At 48.3% G+C, this 20493-nt stretch overlaps 1 protein-coding gene across 3 annotated transcripts in view; it reads right to left on the bottom strand.

Moving 5' to 3' along the window:
* Nucleotides 1-19959, bottom strand: part of BLM (BLM RecQ like helicase) — a 188562-nt gene extending 168603 nt beyond the window's left edge. For 2 of the 3 annotated variants that reach the window (XM_063925478.1, XM_063925480.1), the window contains exons 1-2: nucleotides 19368-19958; nucleotides 3854-3952 (exon numbers count right to left, since the gene is read on the bottom strand). In XM_063925478.1, the coding sequence (XP_063781548.1) occupies nucleotides 3854-3951 (98 nt within the window). In that variant the 5' untranslated portion in view covers nucleotide 3952; nucleotides 19368-19958. Of the gene's footprint in view, nucleotides 1-3853; nucleotides 3953-19367 lie in introns of all 3 variants that reach the window. The other variant, XM_063925479.1, reaches the window with a different exon arrangement.
* Nucleotides 19960-20493: the final 534 nt, after the last annotated feature.

Raw genomic sequence — 20493 nt, 5'->3', positions numbered from 1 at the left:
ATATACAGACTTCAGGATCGCCTCCTGCTTTCTATCAGCAGGTTCCTTAAGGGCGGCCGTATCCTGGGACGGTAGTGCCACCTTTTTAGACAAACGTGTGAGCGCTTTATCCACCCTCGGGGGTGTTTCCCAACGTAACCTATCCTCTGGCGGGAAAGGGAACGCCATTAGTAGCTTCTTAGGAATTACCAATTTCTTATCAGGGGAAGCCCACGCTTCTTCACACACTTCATTTAATTCATCTGACGGGGGAAAAACTACAGGTAGTTTTTTCTCCCCAAACATAATACCCTTTTTTGTGGTACCTGGATGTAAATCAGAAATATTTAACACCTCTTTCATTGCCTCAATCATGCAGTGAATGGCCTTAACGGGCATTAAATTTGACTCATCGTCGTCGACACTGGTGTCAGTATCCGTGTCGACATCTACTTGTGCCACCTGAGATAACGGGCGTTTCAGAGCCCCTGATGACTTTTGAGACACCTGGACAGGCACGAGCTGAAGACTCGGCTGTCCCACAGTCGGCATGTCGTCAAATTTTTTATGTAAGGAGTCTATACGTGCACTCATTTCCTGCCATAATACCATCCACTCAGGTGTCTGACCCCCAGGGGGTGACATCCCTGCTAAAGGCATCTGCTCCCCCTCCACATCATTATCCTCCTCAAACATGTCGACACAGCCGTACCGACACACTCCACACACACAGGGAATGCTCAAACAGAGGACAGGACCCACAAAAGCCCTTTGGGGGGACAGAGTAAGAGTATGCCAGCACACACCAGAGCGCTATATATATATATATATATATACACAGGGACTAACTGAGTTATGTCCCTAATAGCTGCTTTTTATATAATATACTGTATACAGTGCCAATTTTAATGCCCCCCCTCTCTTTTCCCTCTTACTGTACTGTAGAATTGCAGGGAAGAGCCAGGGAGCTTCCTTCCAGCCGAGCTGTGAGGGAAAAATGGCGCCAGTGTGCTGAGGAGATAGGCTCCGCCCCTTTTTCGCGGCCTATTCTCCCGCTTTTTATGGGATTCTGGCAGGGGTATTTACCTCATATATAGCCCCAGGGGCTATATATTGAGGTATTTTAGCCAGCCAAGGTGTTTTTATTGCTGCCTCAGGGCGCCCCCCCCAGCGCCCTGCACCCTCAGTGACCGGAGTGTGAAGTGTGTATGAGGAGCAATGGCGCACAGCTGCAGTGCTGTGCGCTACCTTGGTGAAGACAGGATGTCTTCATGCCGCCGATTTTCCGGACCATCTTCTTGCTTCTGGCTCTGTAAGGGGGACGGCGGCGCGGCTCCGGGACCGAACATCAAGGCTGGGCCTGCGGTCGATCCCTCTGGAGCTAATGGTGTCCAGTAGCCTAAGAAGCCCAATCCGGCTGCAAGCAGGCGAGTTCGCTTCTTCTCCCCTTAGTCCCTCGCTGCAGTGAGCCTGTTGCCAGCAGGTCTCACTGAAAATAACAAATTCTAAGACTATAACTTTCTAAGAGCTCAGGAGAGCCCCTAGTGTGCATCCAACCTCGGCCGGGCACGAAATCTGAGGCTTGGAGGAGGGTCATAGTGGGAGGAGCCAGTGCACACCAGGTAGTCTAAGATCTTTCTAGAGTGCCCAGCCTCCTTCGGAGCCCGCTATTCCCCATGGTCCTTACGGAGTTCCCAGCATCCACTAGGACGTTAGAGAAATCTGCATTTCTGCGCATGCACCGCAGTGCACACAAGCGACATACGGGTAAAAGTGAAGGTTCTAGAGTGCCCATCTCAGTCTTCTGAGATGGCCACTCTAATATCATTGAGCCACTCTGGGGAGATCTCAAACGTGCAGTTCATGCAAGACAGCCCAAGAATTTACAGGAACTGGAGGCTTTTTGCCAAGAAGAATGGGCAGATTTACCATCTGAGAAAATAAAGAGCCTCATCCACAACTACCACAAAAGACTTCAAGCTGTCACTGATGTTAAAGGGGGCAATACACGGTATTAAGAACTGTGGTATGTAAACTTTTGATCAGGGTCATCTGGGTAGTTTCTGTTGTCATTATGATTTAAAAAGAGTAAACACAGTTGTTTGACAATAAATGGCTTCACCCAACCACTAACCATGAGTGAAAGAAAAGTTTGTGAGTTATCATTCATTTTCTCTGACAAATGGCCAGAAAATCACAAATTCTGCTAGGGTATGTAAACTTATGAGCACAACTGTATATATCACAGCATGGCCCTAGACCAGAGGTATATATCAGAATACTCGTACAATATAATATGAAATAGGTATACTCTTTCTTAACTAACGCTGTCTGTAACAAGACATGTAGAATACTCAAGTGTCTGTAAAGCCTCAGCACTGTGGACAGGCGGCTTTACAGGGGAGACTTTGCCCTGCAATCCCAGAGACCAGTAGCAGCTATGCTCAGAACATGGAAGAGTGTTAGGCAGATCCAGGGTGAGAAATCTGCAAGGAAATGGCGCCCTGGGCCAGAGGAGGGGCTACAGGTCAAGCGCCTACTCCCCTATGCTGGGCCTCAAAGCCAGTACTACAGAGCCTTACCAATAGGGGCGTTAGTACACCCGACCTGTACTCCTATGCCCTGGCGGATATAGTTGGGTCCCTGCTCGGTAACAGCGTCGCAGTCCGTCTCCCTAGACTGCGACAGGAACGCAATTTAGTGGCGGGTCCTGCCTGGTGGACCCTCTTACCTCCTCCCTTCGTAGCAGCCACGCGAACCAGGAGAGCGTCTGCGACCGTGTTCCTAAGCCGGAGCGTCTCCGCTGCAAGTACCCGGGATTTGAGCCGCAGGAGTATGCAACGGCGCGTGGGAGGTAACGGAGATGCAGCACTGAATGTCACCCTGACATAACAGTGCTGCATCCCTTGAAGTCTTCTGTAGCTTTTTCAGGGCTGCTCAGTGCAGCCCTTCTGTTAGGTGACCTTCTGCCTGCAGGCACCACTAGAAACTGAGCTCTCAGTACCTGGAGGCGGGGTTATAGAGTAGGCCCCAATGCATCCTGGGACAGTCAAAGCTTTGCCTCATGGTGCCTCTGGATCCAAGATCCCGCTCTACACCCCGATGTATTTCCTGTGAAACACAGTGTACCCCGCTGCAGAAACAGATAAGATATTGTAACTAGGGAATCATAAACACTTTTTTAGAGGAATTACATAGTATCCAAAACACGACAATACTATGATTTATATAAACGTTGTGAAAGCAAACGTAATTCTTCAGGAAAATAAAAAACAACTGGCCACTGAGACATGTATGGGTTAATTTCTTAAACTGCACCGATCTCCTCATTAGATCGACCATAATTAGGTAGACAGTCAATAGGTCAACACCATATGGTCGACATGGACAAAAGATAAGACAGTACAAAAGATCGACAAGGAAATGGTTGACACAAGTTTTTTGGGGGGTGTAATTTTTAATGTTTAACCAAATGTAGGCCAAATAAGTGTAAATGTGTACGCTCTCCATGCTTTGGGCAAGGTGCCTCACTCCACTATTGCTGCGCTCCACACAGGTTACCATTCCCAAACGTAGTTCACATGGATGGTAAGTGATGAAAAGTAAAAACAAAAACCTGTGTCGACCATTGTCAAACTTTAGAACCTGCCCACCTAATGCATGTCGACCTATCATCGGGAACCCGCTCCTCTACACTACCATTATGTCATAGTGGTGACAGGTGCACCATGAAACTCCTTAAAGGGGTTATACACTCTCCCTTCCCAAATCTGGAGCCGACATCAAGTTTGAATGAAGGAGTAATCAGCATATGTGTGCAGTACTGACAAAAGGAGGATAAACCTCCATTTCATTATAACCAAATGACACTCACCTAGGTTTAGACTTATGCAGTGAGAGCTTGTTCCCAGTCACCTTAGTAGAGAACAGTTCCAGCTGCTTCTGGAGATTGTTTTGCGGCAGAGCAGCCATACTGTGAAAAGACGGACGTTAGAACAGCAGAGGTAATGAATAATGAAGCATTAGGTCAGACATGCAATGGTCGGCCCTCAGTGGCAGGTGCAAAAAACAAGGAATGCTGGAGACACCTAGAGCAGGTTGGGAAAATGAGCTTCATGAAGTTGTTATTAGGTGTAAGCAGAATAATATGCTGTCCTTTTTGTGACAGAGCAGGGGGGCTAGAGAGAAACAATGCGATTTAAAAACAATGTAACTTGCATATGGCATAGTTTCTGAAACTCCACCATTACAGTGCAGGTTTTAAGGATATCCTTGCTGTGTTGGGGTTTTTTTTTTTTTTTCTCTGCAGGAAAGAAGATTCAGCACAGGTGAGTGTATAAAGTGTGAACTGGAGAGGGTGGGGTTAATAGAATGTAAAGAGATTGTGAATGGAGGAGGTTTACTGGGTATGTATTGGACCAAGGGAGTAATTCACAGACAGCGCCAATCGTAAATTGCAGCTTTAGTACACCAAAAAGAGACTCTTCACTGGTCTCGAAATGATCAAATATACAAAGAGTTGTGGTATACCAATAGCGCTATTTAACATGTGCTCACACAGAAAAACAATATCTTACATCAATAATGATATCCTTCTTGCAGTTTTAGTTGAAGGAAAATGCTGTGAGTAGACAGGACACAGATCAACTGTGGGCTTGTGTCTCCGATGTATTCTCCTTATAGGAGGATGGAAATCACCTTCAAATATTCCAAAAACAAATGGACATGGTGCAAGTACAGCCAGGCATTTGAAAAAACGTGATTTAATAAAAACAGGACACTCACAAACAATTTAAAAACATAAGCATGTAACCACTATTGTGGGTTAGGACATAGCACCAGACATCCACACCGTTACCCTCCCAGATCTTCAACAGGAAAGCAGGTCAGAGCACCGGAAACTCCACACCACTGGTAACGGGAAGCTGTGCTGGTCAGAGATAGTCCCCAAATACGTCAGTCACCACGCCTGAAGCTTTTCGGACCTTAGTCCTTCCTCAGAGGATGCCTCTGAGGAAGGACTAAGGTCCGAAAAGCTTCAGGCGTGGTGACTGACGTATTTGGGGACTATCTCTGACCAGCACAGCTTCCCGTTACCAGTGGTGTGGAGTTTCCGGTGCTCTGACCTGCTTTCCTGTTGAAGATCTGGGAGGGTAACGGTGTGGATGTCTGGTGCTATGTCCTAACCCACAATAGTGGTTACATGCTTATGTTTTTAAATTGTTTGTGAGTGTCCTGTTTTTATTAAATCACGTTTTTTCAAATGCCTGGCTGTACTTGCACCATGTCCATTTGTTTTTGGAATATTTGAAGGTGATTTCCATCCTCCTATAAGGAGAATACATCGGAGACACAAGCCCACAGTTGATCTGTGTCCTGTCTACTCACAGCATTTTCCTTCAACTAAAACTGCAAGAAGGATATCATTATTGATGTAAGATATTGTTTTTCTGTGTGAGCACATGTTAAATAGCGCTATTGGTATACCACAACTCTTTGTATATTGGGTATGTATTGGGGCAGTTTATTATATAATAACAGGGGGAGGGTGATTATTTCAGTATGAGCAGTGTGTTTAATTTAGTATGAATTGAAGAGGAGTTAATTAAGTGAAACTGGGGTTTTATATTTTTATACATAATAGAGAGTTAGAAATGCTGGCTTTTTTTAATGATATGCACAGAACCAGCTCTGGGCATAGGCAAACTCCTATAGTATTTGTAATGACTTGAGGCCTGCATTGCAAGCCTAGGACCAGCTCAGCCTGAGAGCGACGGTTTGTAGGCATTAGACGGCGCCCGCCTGTTCTTGCGCACAGTCATTACACTGTAATGTAATTACGCCAATGTCCCTCCCTCTCTCTGCAAGTCCCAGTCCGCCAGAATACCAGTGCCGGGAGTGACGATGAATGGCATTGTGGGAGCGGCCGTGGGGGAGAAAGGATGGAGGACTGGAGCAGGAGCAGCAGCACTTACCCATTCGCTGCAGCCAGTCTGGCACTAAGCCTTGCTGCTGGAGGGACACAGGAGGCGGTGAGTTGGGAAGGGAGAGAGAAGGCATTACCCATGTGTAAAGGGGCATTACCTCCGTGTAAAGAGACATTACTTTGTATAAACCTATGTGTAAAGGGCATTAATAAGTGGGCCATAACATGTAATGGGCAATATTCTCGCGCATAGCTTTCTGGGAGCGACCGCAGGAGAAGATGGAGCAGCAGCGCATCCACTTTCAGCTTGGCATGCCCCCTGCAGCGATGAACAGGGGACGTGTCACATGGGCCTTTGTGGAGTTCAGCAGGCTAAGCCTCCACTGACTGATGATCTGTAGCTGGCCCAGGCTTCAATATCTGCTCAGTGAAGGCAAACTGAGGTCAGTTTTATTGGACAGGTGAGTGTTGTGCAAGGTTGGGGTGTAATAATATGTGATTTATATGTAAGGGGCATTATGTATATAAGGGGCGCAACTACTGTTTGGCATTGTGTGTACAAGGCATGTCTATGCGTTAAGGTAAATGGCAATGCCAGATTTCCCACTAGGCATGTGCCTAGGGGTGGCACGGCACAACAGCCTTTCCCCTGCATCAAAGCAGTTGTTGATCAGGTCATGGGTGGGGAGTCACAGGGAGGGGTACCAGGAAATATGGCTGTAGCGGTGGAAGTACTGGGCACCTAGTAACAGAAGGACAGCTGGCAGGAGGTGCAAGTGCCAAAGCGCTGCTATAAAGTGTCTGCAAACTTATGGAAGGACTCCCTGGTGCTGAACGTCGAGGAGGACGCCATCAAAGGCATGACCAATGGTTGCTAATGGGAGCACGGCATCCCTCTGGGAGTCAGAGCTGCCCTCACAGAGCAGCTGGAACAGGTGCCCGAGGCCAATGGCAACAAGAAGAGGGAGGTGAGGGTTGTTAAGCAGGATCAGGGGTGTGTGCATGCTGGGAGTTCTATGGGCAGGTTCTCGGGGTCTCCTCTACTGCAGTCATATGTACTGGGGATGGTGACCATGGAGATCGAGTGTAGTTGTGAATGGGGGGGTGGCCAATATTATTGTGCCTAGGGGAGGCCTGAGTCCTAAATCCGCCTCTAGTAAACGGCTCTGGCTAGTAGCAGAACCAGATTTGTACGCAATACATGAGCCCTATGGTTCATGTGGGCATTATACAAAGGTGCAGCAGTACATAATGTTGGAAATTGGTGAGGTTTGATCAGAGATGTGCAGAAAAATAAGAATTTACTTACCGATAATTCTATTTCTCGTAGTCCGTAGTGGATGCTGGGGACTCCGTCAGGACCATGGGGATTAGCGGCTCCGCAGGAGACAGGGCACAAAAGTAAAAGCTTTAGGATCAGGTGGTGTGCACTGGCTCCTCCCCCTATGACCCTCCTCCAAGCCTCAGTTAGGATACTGTGCCCGGACGAGCGTACACAATAAGGAAGGATTTTGAATCCCGGGTAAGACTCATACCAGCCACACCAACCACACCGTACAACTTGTGATATGAAACCCAGTTAACAGCATGATAACAGAGGAGCCTCTGAAAGATGGCTCACAACAATAATAACCCGATTTTTGTAACAACAACTATGTACAAGTATTGCAGACAATCCGCACTTGGGATGGGCGCCCAGCATCCACTACGGACTACGAGAAATAGAATTATCGGTAAGTAAATTCTTATTTTCTCTGACGTCCTAAGTGGATGCTGGGGACTCCGTCAGGACCATGGGGATTATACCAAAGCTCCCAAACGGGCGGGAGAGTGCGGATGACTCTGCAGCACCGAATGAGAGAACTCAAGGTCCTCCTCAGTCAGGGTGTGCCCCTGACCAAGTAGCTGCTCGCCAAAGTTGTAAAGCCGAGACCCCTCGGGCAGCCGCCCAAGATGAGCCCACCTTCCTTGTGGAATGGGCATTTACATATTTTGGCTGTGGCAGGCCTGCCACAGCATGTGCAAGCTGAATTGTAATACACATCCAACTAGCAATCGTCTGCTTAGAAGCAAGAGCACACAGTTTATTGGGTGCATACAGGATAACAGCAAGTCAGTTTTCCTGACTCCAGCCGTCCTGGAAACCTATATTTTCAGGACCCTGACAACATCTAGCAACTTGGAGTCCTCCAAGTCCCTAGTAGCCGCAGGTACCACAATAAGCTGGTTCAGGTGAAACACTGACACCACCTTAGGGAGAAACTGGGGACGAGTCCGCAGCTCTGCCCTGTCCGAATGGACAATCAGATATGGGCTTTTGTGAGACAAAGCCGCCAATTCTGACACTCGCCTGGCCGAGGCCAGGGCCAACAGCATGGTCACTTTCCATGTGAGATATTTCAAATCCACAGATTTGAGCGGTTTAAACCAATGTGATTTGAGGAATCCCAGAACTACGTTGAGATCCCACAGTGCCACTGGAGGCACAAAAGGGGGTTGTATATGCAGTACTCCCTTGACAAACTTCTGGACTTCAGGAACTGAAGCCAATTCTTTCTGGAAGAAAATCGACAGGGCCGAAATTTGAACCTTAATGGACCCCAATTTGAGGCCCATAGACACTCCTGTTTGCAGGAAATGCAGGAATCGACCGAGTTGAAATTTCTTCGTGGGGCCTTCCTGGCCTCACACCACGCAACATATTTTCGCCACATGTGGTGATAATGTTGTGCGGTCACCTCCTTCCTGGCTTTGACCAGGGTAGGAATGACCTCTTCCGGAATGCCTTTTTCCCTTAGGATCCGGCGTTCAACCGCCATGCCGTCAAACGCAGCCGCGGTAAGTCTTGGAACAGACATGGTACTTGCTGAAGCAAGTCCCTTCTTAGCGGCAGAGGCCATGAGTCCTCTGTGAGCATCTCTTGAAGTTCCAGGTACCAAGTCCTTCTTGGCCAATCCGGAGCCACGAGTATAGTTCTTACTCCTCTACGTCTTATAATTCTCAGTACCTTGGGTATGAGAAGCAGAGGAGGGAACACATACACTGACTGGTACACCCACGGTGTTACCAGAGCGTCCCCAGCTATTGCCTGAGGGTCTCTTGACCTGGCGCAATACCTGTCCAGTTTTTTGTTCAGGCGGGACGCCATCATGTCCACCTTTGGTCTTTCCCAATGGTTCACAATCATGTGGAAGACTTCCCGATGAAATCCCCACTCTCCCGGGCGTCGGAATGAACACTGCTGACAGTGCTATCACCTGATTTTCCGCCCAGCGAAGAATCTTTGCAGTTTCTGCTATTGCCCTTCTGCTTCTTGTGCCGCCCTGTCTGTTTACGTGGGCGACTGCCGTGATGTTGTCCCCCTGGATCAATACCGGCTGACCTTGAAGCAGAGGTCTTGCTAAGCTTAGAGCATTGTAACTTGCCCTTAGCTCCAGTATATTTATGTGGAGAGAATTCTCCAGACTTGATCACACTCCCTGGAAATTTTTTCCCTGTGTGACTGCTCCCCAGCCTCTCAGGCTGGCATCCCTGGTCACCAGGACCCTTCCTGAATGCCGAATCTGCGGCCCATTAGTAGATGAGTACTTTGCAGCCACCGCAGAAGAAACACCCTTGTCCTTGGAGACAGGGTTATCCGCTGATGCATCTGAAGATGCGATCCGGACCATTTTTCCAGCAGATCCCACTGAAAAGTTCTTGCGTGAAAACTGCCGAATGGAATCGCTTCGTAAGAAGCCACCATTTTTCCCAGGACCATTGTGCAATGATGCACTGACACTTTTCCTGGTTTTAGGAGGTTCCTGACTAGCTCGGATAACTCCCTGGCTTTCTTCTCCGGGAGAAACACCCTTTTCTGGACTGTGTCCAGAATCATCCCTAGGAACAGCCGATGTGTCGTCGGAAACAACTGCGGTTTTGGAATATTTAGAATCCACCCGTGCTGTCGTAGAACTACTTGAGATAGTGCTACTCCGACCTCCAACTGTTCTCTGGACCTTGCTCTTATCAGGAGGTCGTCCATTTTCTTTGAAGAAGAATCATCATTTCGGCCATTACCTTGGTAAAGACCCGGGGTGCCGTGGACAATCCAAACGGCAGCGTCTGAAACTGATAGTGACAGTTCTGTACCACGAACCTGAGGTACCCTTGGTGAGAAGGGCAAATTGGGACATGGAGGTAAGTATCCCTGATGTCCCGGGACACCCTATAGTCCCCTTCTTCCTGGTTCGCTATCACTGCTCTGAGTGACTCCATCTTGATTTGAACCTTTGTAAGTGTTCAAATATTTCAGATTTAGAATAGGTCTCACCGAGCCTTCTGGCTTCAGTACCACAACATAGTGTGGAATAATACCCCTTTCCTTGTTGTAGGAGGGGTACTTTGATTATCACCTGCTGGGAATACAGCTTGTGAATTGTTTCCAATACTGCCTCCCTGTCGGAGGGAGACGTTGGTAAAGCAGACTTCAGGAACCTGCGAGGGGGAAACGTCTCGACTTTCCAATCTGTACCCCTGGGATCCTACTTGTAGGATCCAGGGGTCCTGTACGGCCCCAGCGTCATGCTGAGAAACTTGGCAGAAGCGGTGGAGGCTTCTGTTCCTGGGAATGGGCTGCCTGCTGCAGTCTTCTTCCCTTTCCTCTATCCCTGGGCAGATATGACTCTTATGGGGACGAAAGGACTGAGGCTGAAAAGACGGTGTCTTTTTCTGCAGAGATGTGACTTAGGGTAAAAACGGTGGATTTTCCAGCAGTTGCCGTGGCCACCAGGTCCGATGGACCGACCCCAAATAACTCCTCCCCTTTATACGGCAATACTTCTTTGTGCCGTTTGGAATCTGCATCACCTGACCACTGTCGTGTCCATAAACATCTTCTGGCAGATATGGACATCGCACTTACTCTTGATGCCAGAGTGCAAATATCCCTCTGTGCATCTCGTATATATAGAAATGCATCCTTTAAATGCTCTATAGTCAATAAAATACTGTCCCTGTCAAGGGTATCAATATTTTTAGTCAGGGAATCCGACCAAGCCACCCCAGCTCTGCACATCCAGGCTGAGGCGATCGCTGGTCGCAGTATAACACCAGTATGTGTGTATATACTTCTTAGGATATTTTCCAGCCTCCTATCAGTTGGCTCCTTGAGGACGGCCCTATCTGGAGACGGTACCGCCACTTGTTTTGATAAGCGTGTGAGCGCCTTATCCACCCTAAGGGGTGTTTCCCAACGCGCCCTAACTTCTGGCGGGAAAGGGTATACCGCCAATAATTTTCTATCGGGGGAAACCCACGCATCATCACACACTTCATTTAATTTATCTGATTCAGGAAAAACTACAGGTAGTTTTTTCACACCCCACATAATACCCTTTTTTGTGGTACTTGTAGTATCAGAAATATGTAACACCTCCTTCATTGCCCTTAACAAGTAACGTGTGGCCCTAAAGGAAAATACGTTTGTTTTTTCACCGTCGACACTGAAATCAGTGTCCGTGTCTGTGTCGACCGACTGAGGTAAATGGGCGTTTTAAAGCCCCTGACGGTGTTTGAGACGCCTGGACAGGTACTATTTTGTTTGCCGGCCGTCTCTGTTGACATTATCACGTAATTCCTTGAATAAGCCATCCATTCCGGTGTCGACTCCCTAGAGAGTGACATCACCATTACAGGCAATTGCTCCGCCTCCTCACCAACATCGTCCTCATACATGTCGACACACACGTACCGACACACAGCACACACACAGGGAATTCTCTGATAGAGGACAGGACCCCACTAGCCCTTTGGGGAGACAGAGGGAGAGTTTGCCAGCACACACCAAAAACGCTATAATTATACAGGGACAACCTTTATATAAGTGTTTTTCCCTTATAGCATTTTAATATATATATTCATATCGCCAAATAAGTGCCCCCCCCTCTCTGTTTTAACCCTGTTTCTGTAGTGCAGTGCAGGGGAGAGCCTGGGAGCCTTCCCACCAGCATTTCTGTGAGGGAAAATGGCGCTGTGTGCTGAGGAGAATAGGCCCCGCCCCCTTTTCGGCGGGCTTCTTCTCCCGTTTTTCTGAGACCTGGCAGGGGTTAAATACATCCATATAGCCCCCAGGGGCTATATGTGATGTATTTTTAGCCAGAATAAGGTACTATCATTGCTGCCCAGGGCGCCCCCCCCAGCGCCCTGCACCCTCAGTGACCGCTGCTATGAAGTGTGCTGACAACAATGGCGCACAGCTGCAGTGCTGTGCGCTACCTTATGAAGACTGAAAAGTCTTCTGCCGCCGGTTTCTGGACCTCTTCACTTTTCGGCATCTGCAAGGGGGTCGGCGGCGCGGCTCCGGGACGAACCCCAGGGTGAGACCTGTGTTCCGACTCCCTCTGGAGCTAATGGTGTCCAGTAGCCTAAGAAGCCAATCCATCCTGCACGCAGGTGAGTTCACTTCTCTCCCCTAAGTCCCTCGATGCAGTGAGCCTGTTGCCAGCAGGACTCACTGAAAATAAAAAACCTAACAAAACTTTTACTCTAAGCAGCTCTTTAGGAGAGCCACCTAGATTGCACCCTTCTCGGCCGGGCACAAAAATCTAACTGAGGCTTGGAGGAGGGTCATAGGGGGAGGAGCCAGTGCACACCACCTGATCCTAAAGCTTTTACTTTTGTGCCCTGTCTCCTGCGGAGCCGCTAATCCCCATGGTCCTGACGGAGTCCCCAGCATCCACTTAGGACGACAGAGAAAGGTAGGCAGGGGTGGCGCTGCCTTACCTGACAGACTTCTTACTCCACAGTTTTGCCTATAACATTCAAATAATACAAAGAATACATTTATAATATATAGTCTTTATATTTTTCATATACTTTATATAGTCAACACTGTGGCATATATGGAATATGACAAGAAAGGCTCTGCCTCATCTCACTGCATGTCACTGGTATAAGGTGTACTACTGTGTGGCATAACATGAATAAGGGGCACTATATTATTATCATCAGTTTCTTATATAGCGCAGCAAATTCCGTTGCACTTTACAATTGGAAATACCAATGATAAACAAAACTGGGTAATAACAAACAGTCAGAGGTAGGAATGCCCTGTTCGCAGCTTACAATCTATAGAGAAATAGGCATGGATACACAAGGATAGGTGCTATCTATTGCATAGTTGTCCACCAGATTGCAAAGGTTCTTGGTGGGCTGTATGATATGGTCACACAGCAATGATGAACCGGGGTCGAGAGGAAGGGCAAGTGAAGAATGAGAAGACATGTGAGGATACGTGTAGACTGTGCAAAGTGGATACAACTATCTTATGAAGTAATGTGAATAAGATTGCATTACTGTGTGGTGTAATTTGAATTGGGGGTACTATTGTGTGGTCATGCCCCTTCCCAGTAAGAACATGCCTTTTTTTGGGAGCGCAACTTCGGAGCACTGTGTCCCTATTTAAAGATGAGAAGTGGGGGCACTAATGCTGTTGCTGGCACAGGCCACCAAAATGAGGATTATGGGTGATGGTTGTGGCTAGCCGCTACTGTGGTCTGTGCTGCTGGGTGATGTCAGCTGTGCTGGGAGAGGGGTGCTGGGTCAGAGGCGATGCTAGCAGCGGTGATAGGGGGCACCAGCTAAAATCTGGCCTAGGTCAACAAACTACTTAAGGCCGTCTCTGGATATGCACTTGTTTTGGGGTTTTCACGCATCAGTCGTTATTCAGAGCTGGCAAAACTGCTTACAGTGTATGAGTCCTGTATAATAACTAGTGATGTGCACCGGAAATTTTTCGGGTTTTGGATTCGGTTCCGCGGCCGTGTTTTGGATTCGGACGCGTTTTGGCAAAACCTCCCTGAAAATTATTTGTCGGATTCGGGTGTGTTTTGGATTCGGGTGTTTTTTTACAAAAAACCCACAAAAACAGCTTAAATCATAGAATTTGGGGGTCATTTTGATACCATAGTATTATTAACCTCAATAACCATAATTTCCACTTATTTTCAGTCTATTCTGAACACCTCACACCTCACAATATTATTTTTAGTCCTAAAATTTGCACTGAGGTCGCTGGATGGCTAAGCGACACAAGTGGCCGACACAAACACCTGGCCCATCTAGGAGTGGCACTGCAGTGTCAGGCAGGATGGCACTTCAAAAAGATTGTCCCCAAACAGCACATGATGCAAAAAAAATTTAAAGAAAAAAAGAGGTGCAAGATGGAATTGTCCTTGGGCCCTCCCACCCACCCTTATGTTGTATAAACAGGACATGCACCCTTTAACGAACCCATAATTTCAGCGACAGAGTCTGCCACATGACTGTGACTGAAATGACTGGTTGGTTTGGGCCCCCACCAAAAAAGAAGCAATCAATCTCTCCTTGCACAAACTGGCTCTACAGAGGTAAGATGTCCACCTCATCATCATCCTCCGATTCCTCACCCCTTTTACTGTGTACATCCCCCTCCTCACAGATTATTAATTCGTCCCCACTGGAATCCACCATCTCAGATCCCTGTGTACTTTCTGGAGGCAATTGCTGGTGAATGTCTCCACGGAGGAATTGATTATAATTCATTTTGATGAACATCGTCTTCTCCACATTTTCTGGAAGTAACCTCGTACGCCGATTGCCGACATGGTGAGCGGCTGCACTAAACACTCTTTCGGAGTACACACTGGAGGGAGGGCAACTTAGGTAGAATAAAGCTAGTTTCTGCAAGGGCCTCCAAATTGCCTCTTTTTCCTGCCAGTATACGTACGGACTGTCTGACTACTTGGATGCGGTCACTCATATAATCCTCCACCATTCTTTCAATGGTGACAGAATCATATGCAGTGACAGTAGACGACATGTCAGTAATCGTTGCCAGGTCTTTCAGTCCGGACCAGATGTCAGCACTCGCTCCAGACTGCCCTGCATCACCGCCAGCGGGTGGGCTCGGAATTCTTAGCCTTTTCCTCGCACCCCCAGTTGCGGGAGAATGTGAAGGAGGAGCTGTTGACGGGTCACGTTCCGCTTGACTTGACAATTTTCTCACCAGCAGGTCTTTGAACCTCTGCAGACTTGTGTCTGCCGGAAAGAGAGATACAACGTAGGTTTTAAATCTAGGATCGAGCACGGTGGCCAAAATGTAGTGCTCTGATTTCAACAGATTGACCACCCGTGAATCCTGGTTAAGCGAATTAAGGGCTCCATCCACAAGTCCCACATGCCTAGCGGAATCGCTCTGTTTTAGCTCCTCCTTCAATGTCTCCAGCTTCTTCTGCAAAAGCCTGATGAGGGGAATGACCTGACTCAGGCTGGCAGTGTCTGAACTGACTTCACGTGTGGCAAGTTCAAAGGGTTGCAGAACCTTGCACAACGTTGAAATCATTCTCCACTGCGCTTGAGTCAGGTGCATTCCCCCTCCTTTGCCTATATCGTGGGCAGATGTATAGGCTTGAATGGCCTTTTGCTGCTCCTCCATCCTCTGAAGCATATAGAGGGTTGAATTCCACCTCCTTACCATCTCTTGCTTCAGATGATGGCAGGGCATGTTCAGGACTGTTTGCTGGTGCTCCAGTCTTCGGCACGCGGTGGCTGAATGCCGAAAGTGGCCCGCAATTCTTCGGGCCACCGACAGCATCTCTTGCACGCCCCTGTCGTTTTTTAAATAATTCTGCACCACCAAATTCAATGTATGTGCAAAACATGGGACGTGCTGGAATTTGCCCAGATGTAATGCACGCACAATATTGGTGGCGTTTTCCGATGTCACAAATCCCCAGGAGAGTCCAATTGGGGTAAGCCATTCTGCGATGATGTTCCTCAGTTTCCGTAAGAGGTTGTCAGCTGTGTGCCTCTTATGGAAAGCGGTGATACAAAGCGTAGCCTGCCTAGGAACGAGTTGGCATTTGCGAGATGCTGCTACTGGTGCCGCCGCTGCTGTTCTTGCTGCGGGAGGCAATACATCTACCCAGTGGGCTGTCACAGTCATATAGTCCTGAGTCTGCCCTGCTCCACTTGTCCACATGTCCATGGTTAAGTGGACATTGGGTACAACTGCATTTTTTAGGACACTGGTGACTCTTTTTCTGAGGTCTGTGTACATTTTCGGTATCGCCTGCCTAGAGAAATGGAACCTAGATGGTATTTGGTAACGGGGACACAGTACCTCAAACAAGTCTCTAGTTGTCTCTGAATTAACGGTGGATACCGGAACCCCGTTTCTCACCACCCAGGCTGACAAGACCTGAGTTATCCGCTTTGCAGAAGGATGACTGCTGTGATATTTCATCTTCCTCGCAAAGGACTGTTGGACAGTCAATTGCTTACTGGAAGTAGTACAAGTGGTCTTCCGACTTCCCCTCTGGGATGACGATCGACTCCCAGCAGCAACAACAGCAGCGCCAGCAGCAGTAGGTGTTACACTCAAGGATGCATCGGAGGAATCCCAGGCAGGAGAGGACTCGTCAGACTTGCCAGTGACATGGCCTGCAGGACTATTGGCTTTCCTGTGTAAGGTGGAAATTGACACTGAGGGAGTTGGTGGTGTGGTTTGCAGGAGCTTGGTTACAAGAGGAAGGGATTTAGTGGTCAGTGGACTGCTTCCGCTGTCATCCAAAGTTTTTGAACTTGTCACTGACTTCTGATGAATGCGGACCAGGTGACGTATAAGGGAGGATGTTCCGAGGTGGTTAACGTCCTTACCCCTACTTATTACAGCTTGACAAAGGCAACACACGGCTTGACACCTGTTGTCCGCATTTGTGTTGAAATAATTCCACACCGAAGAGGTGATTTTTTTTGTATTTTGACCAGGCATGTCAATGGCCATATTCGTCCCACGGACAACAGGTGTCTCCCCGGGTGCCTGACTTAAACAAACCACCTCACCATCAGAATCCTCCTTGTCAATTTCCTCCCCAGCAACACCCATATCCTCATCCTGGTGTACTTCAACAGTGACATCTTCAATTTGACTATCAGGAACTGGACTTCGGGTGCTCCTTCCAGCACTTGCAGGGGGCGTGCAAATGGTGGAAGGCGCAAGCTCTTCCCGTCCAGTGTTGGGAAGGTCAGGCATTGCAACCGACACAATTGGACTCTCCTGGGGGATTTGTGATTTAGAAGAACGCACAGTTCTTTGCTGTGCTTTTGCCAGCTTAAGTCTTTTCATTTTTCTAGCGAGAGGATGAGTGCTTCCATCCTCATGTGAATCTGAACCACTAGCCATGAACATAGGCCAGGGCCTCAGCCGTTCCTTGCCACTCAGTGTCGTAAATGGCATATTGGCAAGTTTACGCTTCTCATCAGACGCTTTTAATTTTGATTTTTGGGTCATTTTACTGAACTTTGTTTTTTGGATTTTACATGCTCTCTACTATGACATTGGGCATCGGCCTTGGCAGACGACGTTGATGGCATTTCATCGTCTCGGCCATGACTAGTGGCAGCAGCTTCAGCACGAGGTGGAAGTGGATCTTGATCTTTCCTTATTTTAACCTCCACATTTTTGTTCTCCATTTTTTAATGTGTGGAATTATATGCCAGTATCAATAGCAATGGCCTACTACTATATATACTGCGCACAACTGAAATGCACCACAGGTATGGATGGATAGTATACTTGACGACACAGAGGTAGGTAGAGCAGTGGCCTTCCGTACCATACTGCTATATATACTGGTGGTCACTGTCAGCAAACTGCAAAACTAAAATGCACCACTAAAATGCACCACAGGTATAGAATCTAGATGGATAGTATACTTGACGACACAGAGGTAGGTAGAGCAGTGGCCTTCCGTACCGCTATATATACTGGTGGTCACTGTCAGCAAAACTCTGCACTGTACTCCTCCTATATAATACTGCTGGTCCCCAGTCCCCACAATAAAGCAGTGTGAGCACAGATATATGCAGCACACTGAGCACAGATATGGAGCGTTTTTCAGGCTGACAACGTATACTGGTGGTCACTGGTCAGCAAAACTCTGCACTGTACTCCTCCTATATAATATAGTGGTGCTCCCCAGTCCCCACAATAAAGCAGTGTGAGCACAGATATATGCAGCACACTGAGTACAGATATGGAGTGTTTTTCAGGCAGACAACGTATACTGGTGGTCACTGGTCAGCAAAACTCTGCACTGTACTCCTCCTATATAATATACTGGTGCTCCCCAGTCCCCACAATAAAGCAGTGTGAGCACAGATATATGCAGCACACTGAGCACAGATATGGAGTGTTTTTCAGGCAGACAACGTATACTGGTGTTCACTGTCAGCAAAACTGCACTGTACTCCTCCTATATAATACAGCTGCTCCCCAGTCCCCACAATAAAGCAGTGTGAGCACAGATATATGCAGCACACTGAGCACAGATATGGAGTGTTTTTCAGGCAGACAACGTATACTGGTGGTCACTGTCAGCAAAACTCTGCACTGTACTCCTCCTATATAATACTGCTGGACCCCAGTCCCCACAATAAAGCAGTGTGAGCACAGATATATGCAGCACACTGAGCACAGATATGGAGTGTTTTTCAGGCAGACAACGTATACTGGTGGTCACTATCAGCAAAACTGCACTGTACTCCTCCTATATAATACAGCTGCTCCCCAGTCCCCACAATAAAGCAGTGTGAGCACAGATATATGCAGCACACTGAGCACAGATATGAAGTTTTTTCCAGGCAGACAACGTATTCTGGTGGTCACTGTCAGCAAAACTCTGCACTGTACTCCTCCTATATAATACAGCTGCTCCCCAGTCCCCACAATTAAGGAATAAGCACAAATATTTGCATCAACATTAATAAACGGAGAGGACGCCAGCCACGTCCTCTCCCTAACATTTCCAATGCCCGAGTGAAAATGGCGGCGACGCGCGGCTGCTTATATAGAATCCGAATCTCGCGAGAATCCGACAGCGGGATGATGACGTTCGGGCGCGCTCGGGTTAACCGAGCCATACGGGAGAATCAGAGTATGCCTCAGACCCGTGTAAAATGGGTGAAGTTCGGGGGGGGTTCGGTTTCCGAGGAACCAAACCCGCTCATCACTAATAATAACTACAGCATGTGCTGTGCATATAGTATATATAATGTCATTGCTTAGTGTTGGGCTGACCTACAGTACACGTATAGGATGTATAATACCCGCACTATGTGCAATACAGCTATAGGCTGACCATATTATCCCTTTAACCTGGGACACTCATGAATTATGCAGGTTCTGTGGCTGCTTAAAACCAGGTGAAATGCAGGCTTGTAGTCAGCCAGCCACAGAACCTGTGTAATTCATGAGTGTCCCAGTTTAAAGTGATAATATGGTCAGCCTAAGCACAGTAATGTGTTATAAGTCAGAACCTGTGTCTCCCCTCATACAGAGCCACACCGGACAGCTCAGTGCTTTCTCACCCTAGTGTAATGGCGGCAGTAGAGATATATAATAAGCAGGAGGACACAGCGGTGCTGGCAGAGGGACATGTACCTGTTATAGCAGAGTCTCGCCTGTCAGTCTATGACGGATCCCCATTCCGGCGCCTCCGCTCCTCCCGCTGTCACCTGCTGCCCCGCTCCAGTCACACGGACAGATCCAGTCTCCCTCCCTGTGTTTTCGCGCCGATTCCAGTCGAATGCTCGGACGTCAACAAAACTGCGACCAGGCCCTTAGTAACGCGGCTTGGAAACAGCGCCGGGCGATGACGTATCAGAGTCCCATTTCCCCGTCACCGGGAGGCGGAAATCAATTTAGAAGGCATACAGGTAGGGGGCGGGGCCAGCACTCGGCACTGGCATTATCAGAGGGAGAGAGGAGGGGACGGGGCAGCACTCCGCTTACCGTGTCAGGCGCGCTCAGATACACAGCTGCAACATGCACGACGACGCCAGAGCTGAGCAGCAGACCTCAATGTTCGGGTCCGGGACCCGGTTGCCAGCCTATCCTCCCTCTGTGTCATCGCTGGAATGATTGACAGACTCACTCCACCTAGACCAATAGCAAGCAGTCTGAGGCCAGGAGGTGCGGTTTGATGAGGAGGCGGAGCTAACGCTGCCTGACCAGAGCGAAAGCTCCTCAGATCGCGGCAGTAGGGATGGCCATCGGTGTGTTCGCCATCGATGGTTGTCGTCGATGGCGAAACTGAGAGTGGCCATCGATTGTCTCTAATTATGCTATAGGAGACCATCGATGGTTTCTCTCCTCAATGGCCATTGCTGCTGTGAAAGGTCCGGGGGCCAATCACAGCCGGGGGCGGGGCTTCGCGGATGTCTGGGGCGGAGCTATGCTCCGTCTCTCGGCATCTTGTAATAAAAAATAAATAAATATTCGTTTAGGCCTAGCCATTGATGAAGGGAAACCATCTGGTACTCTCCCATCGATGGTAAAAATATGTGACATCGGTCACAGACCATCGATGATTTAGAATCATCGATGGTCGATGGCCATCCCTACGCAGTAGTCGCCCTAATGGAGTGATGACCGGCAGCCACTGAGGGCACAACGAGACTGGCCCAGCGGCAAGCGGGCCGGTCTTCCTGCGACCCAGTCCGTCCACGATATTGTTGCACTATTGAAACTGGCACCAGCCTTATGCTAGGTGCATATCATTTGTCAG

This window comes from Pseudophryne corroboree, chromosome 6 (assembly GCF_028390025.1).
Source record: "Pseudophryne corroboree isolate aPseCor3 chromosome 6, aPseCor3.hap2, whole genome shotgun sequence".
NCBI lineage: Eukaryota > Metazoa > Chordata > Amphibia > Anura > Myobatrachidae > Pseudophryne > Pseudophryne corroboree.
Note: the sequence above shows the minus strand (reverse complement) of the source record. Positions and strands in the feature narration are given on the sequence as shown.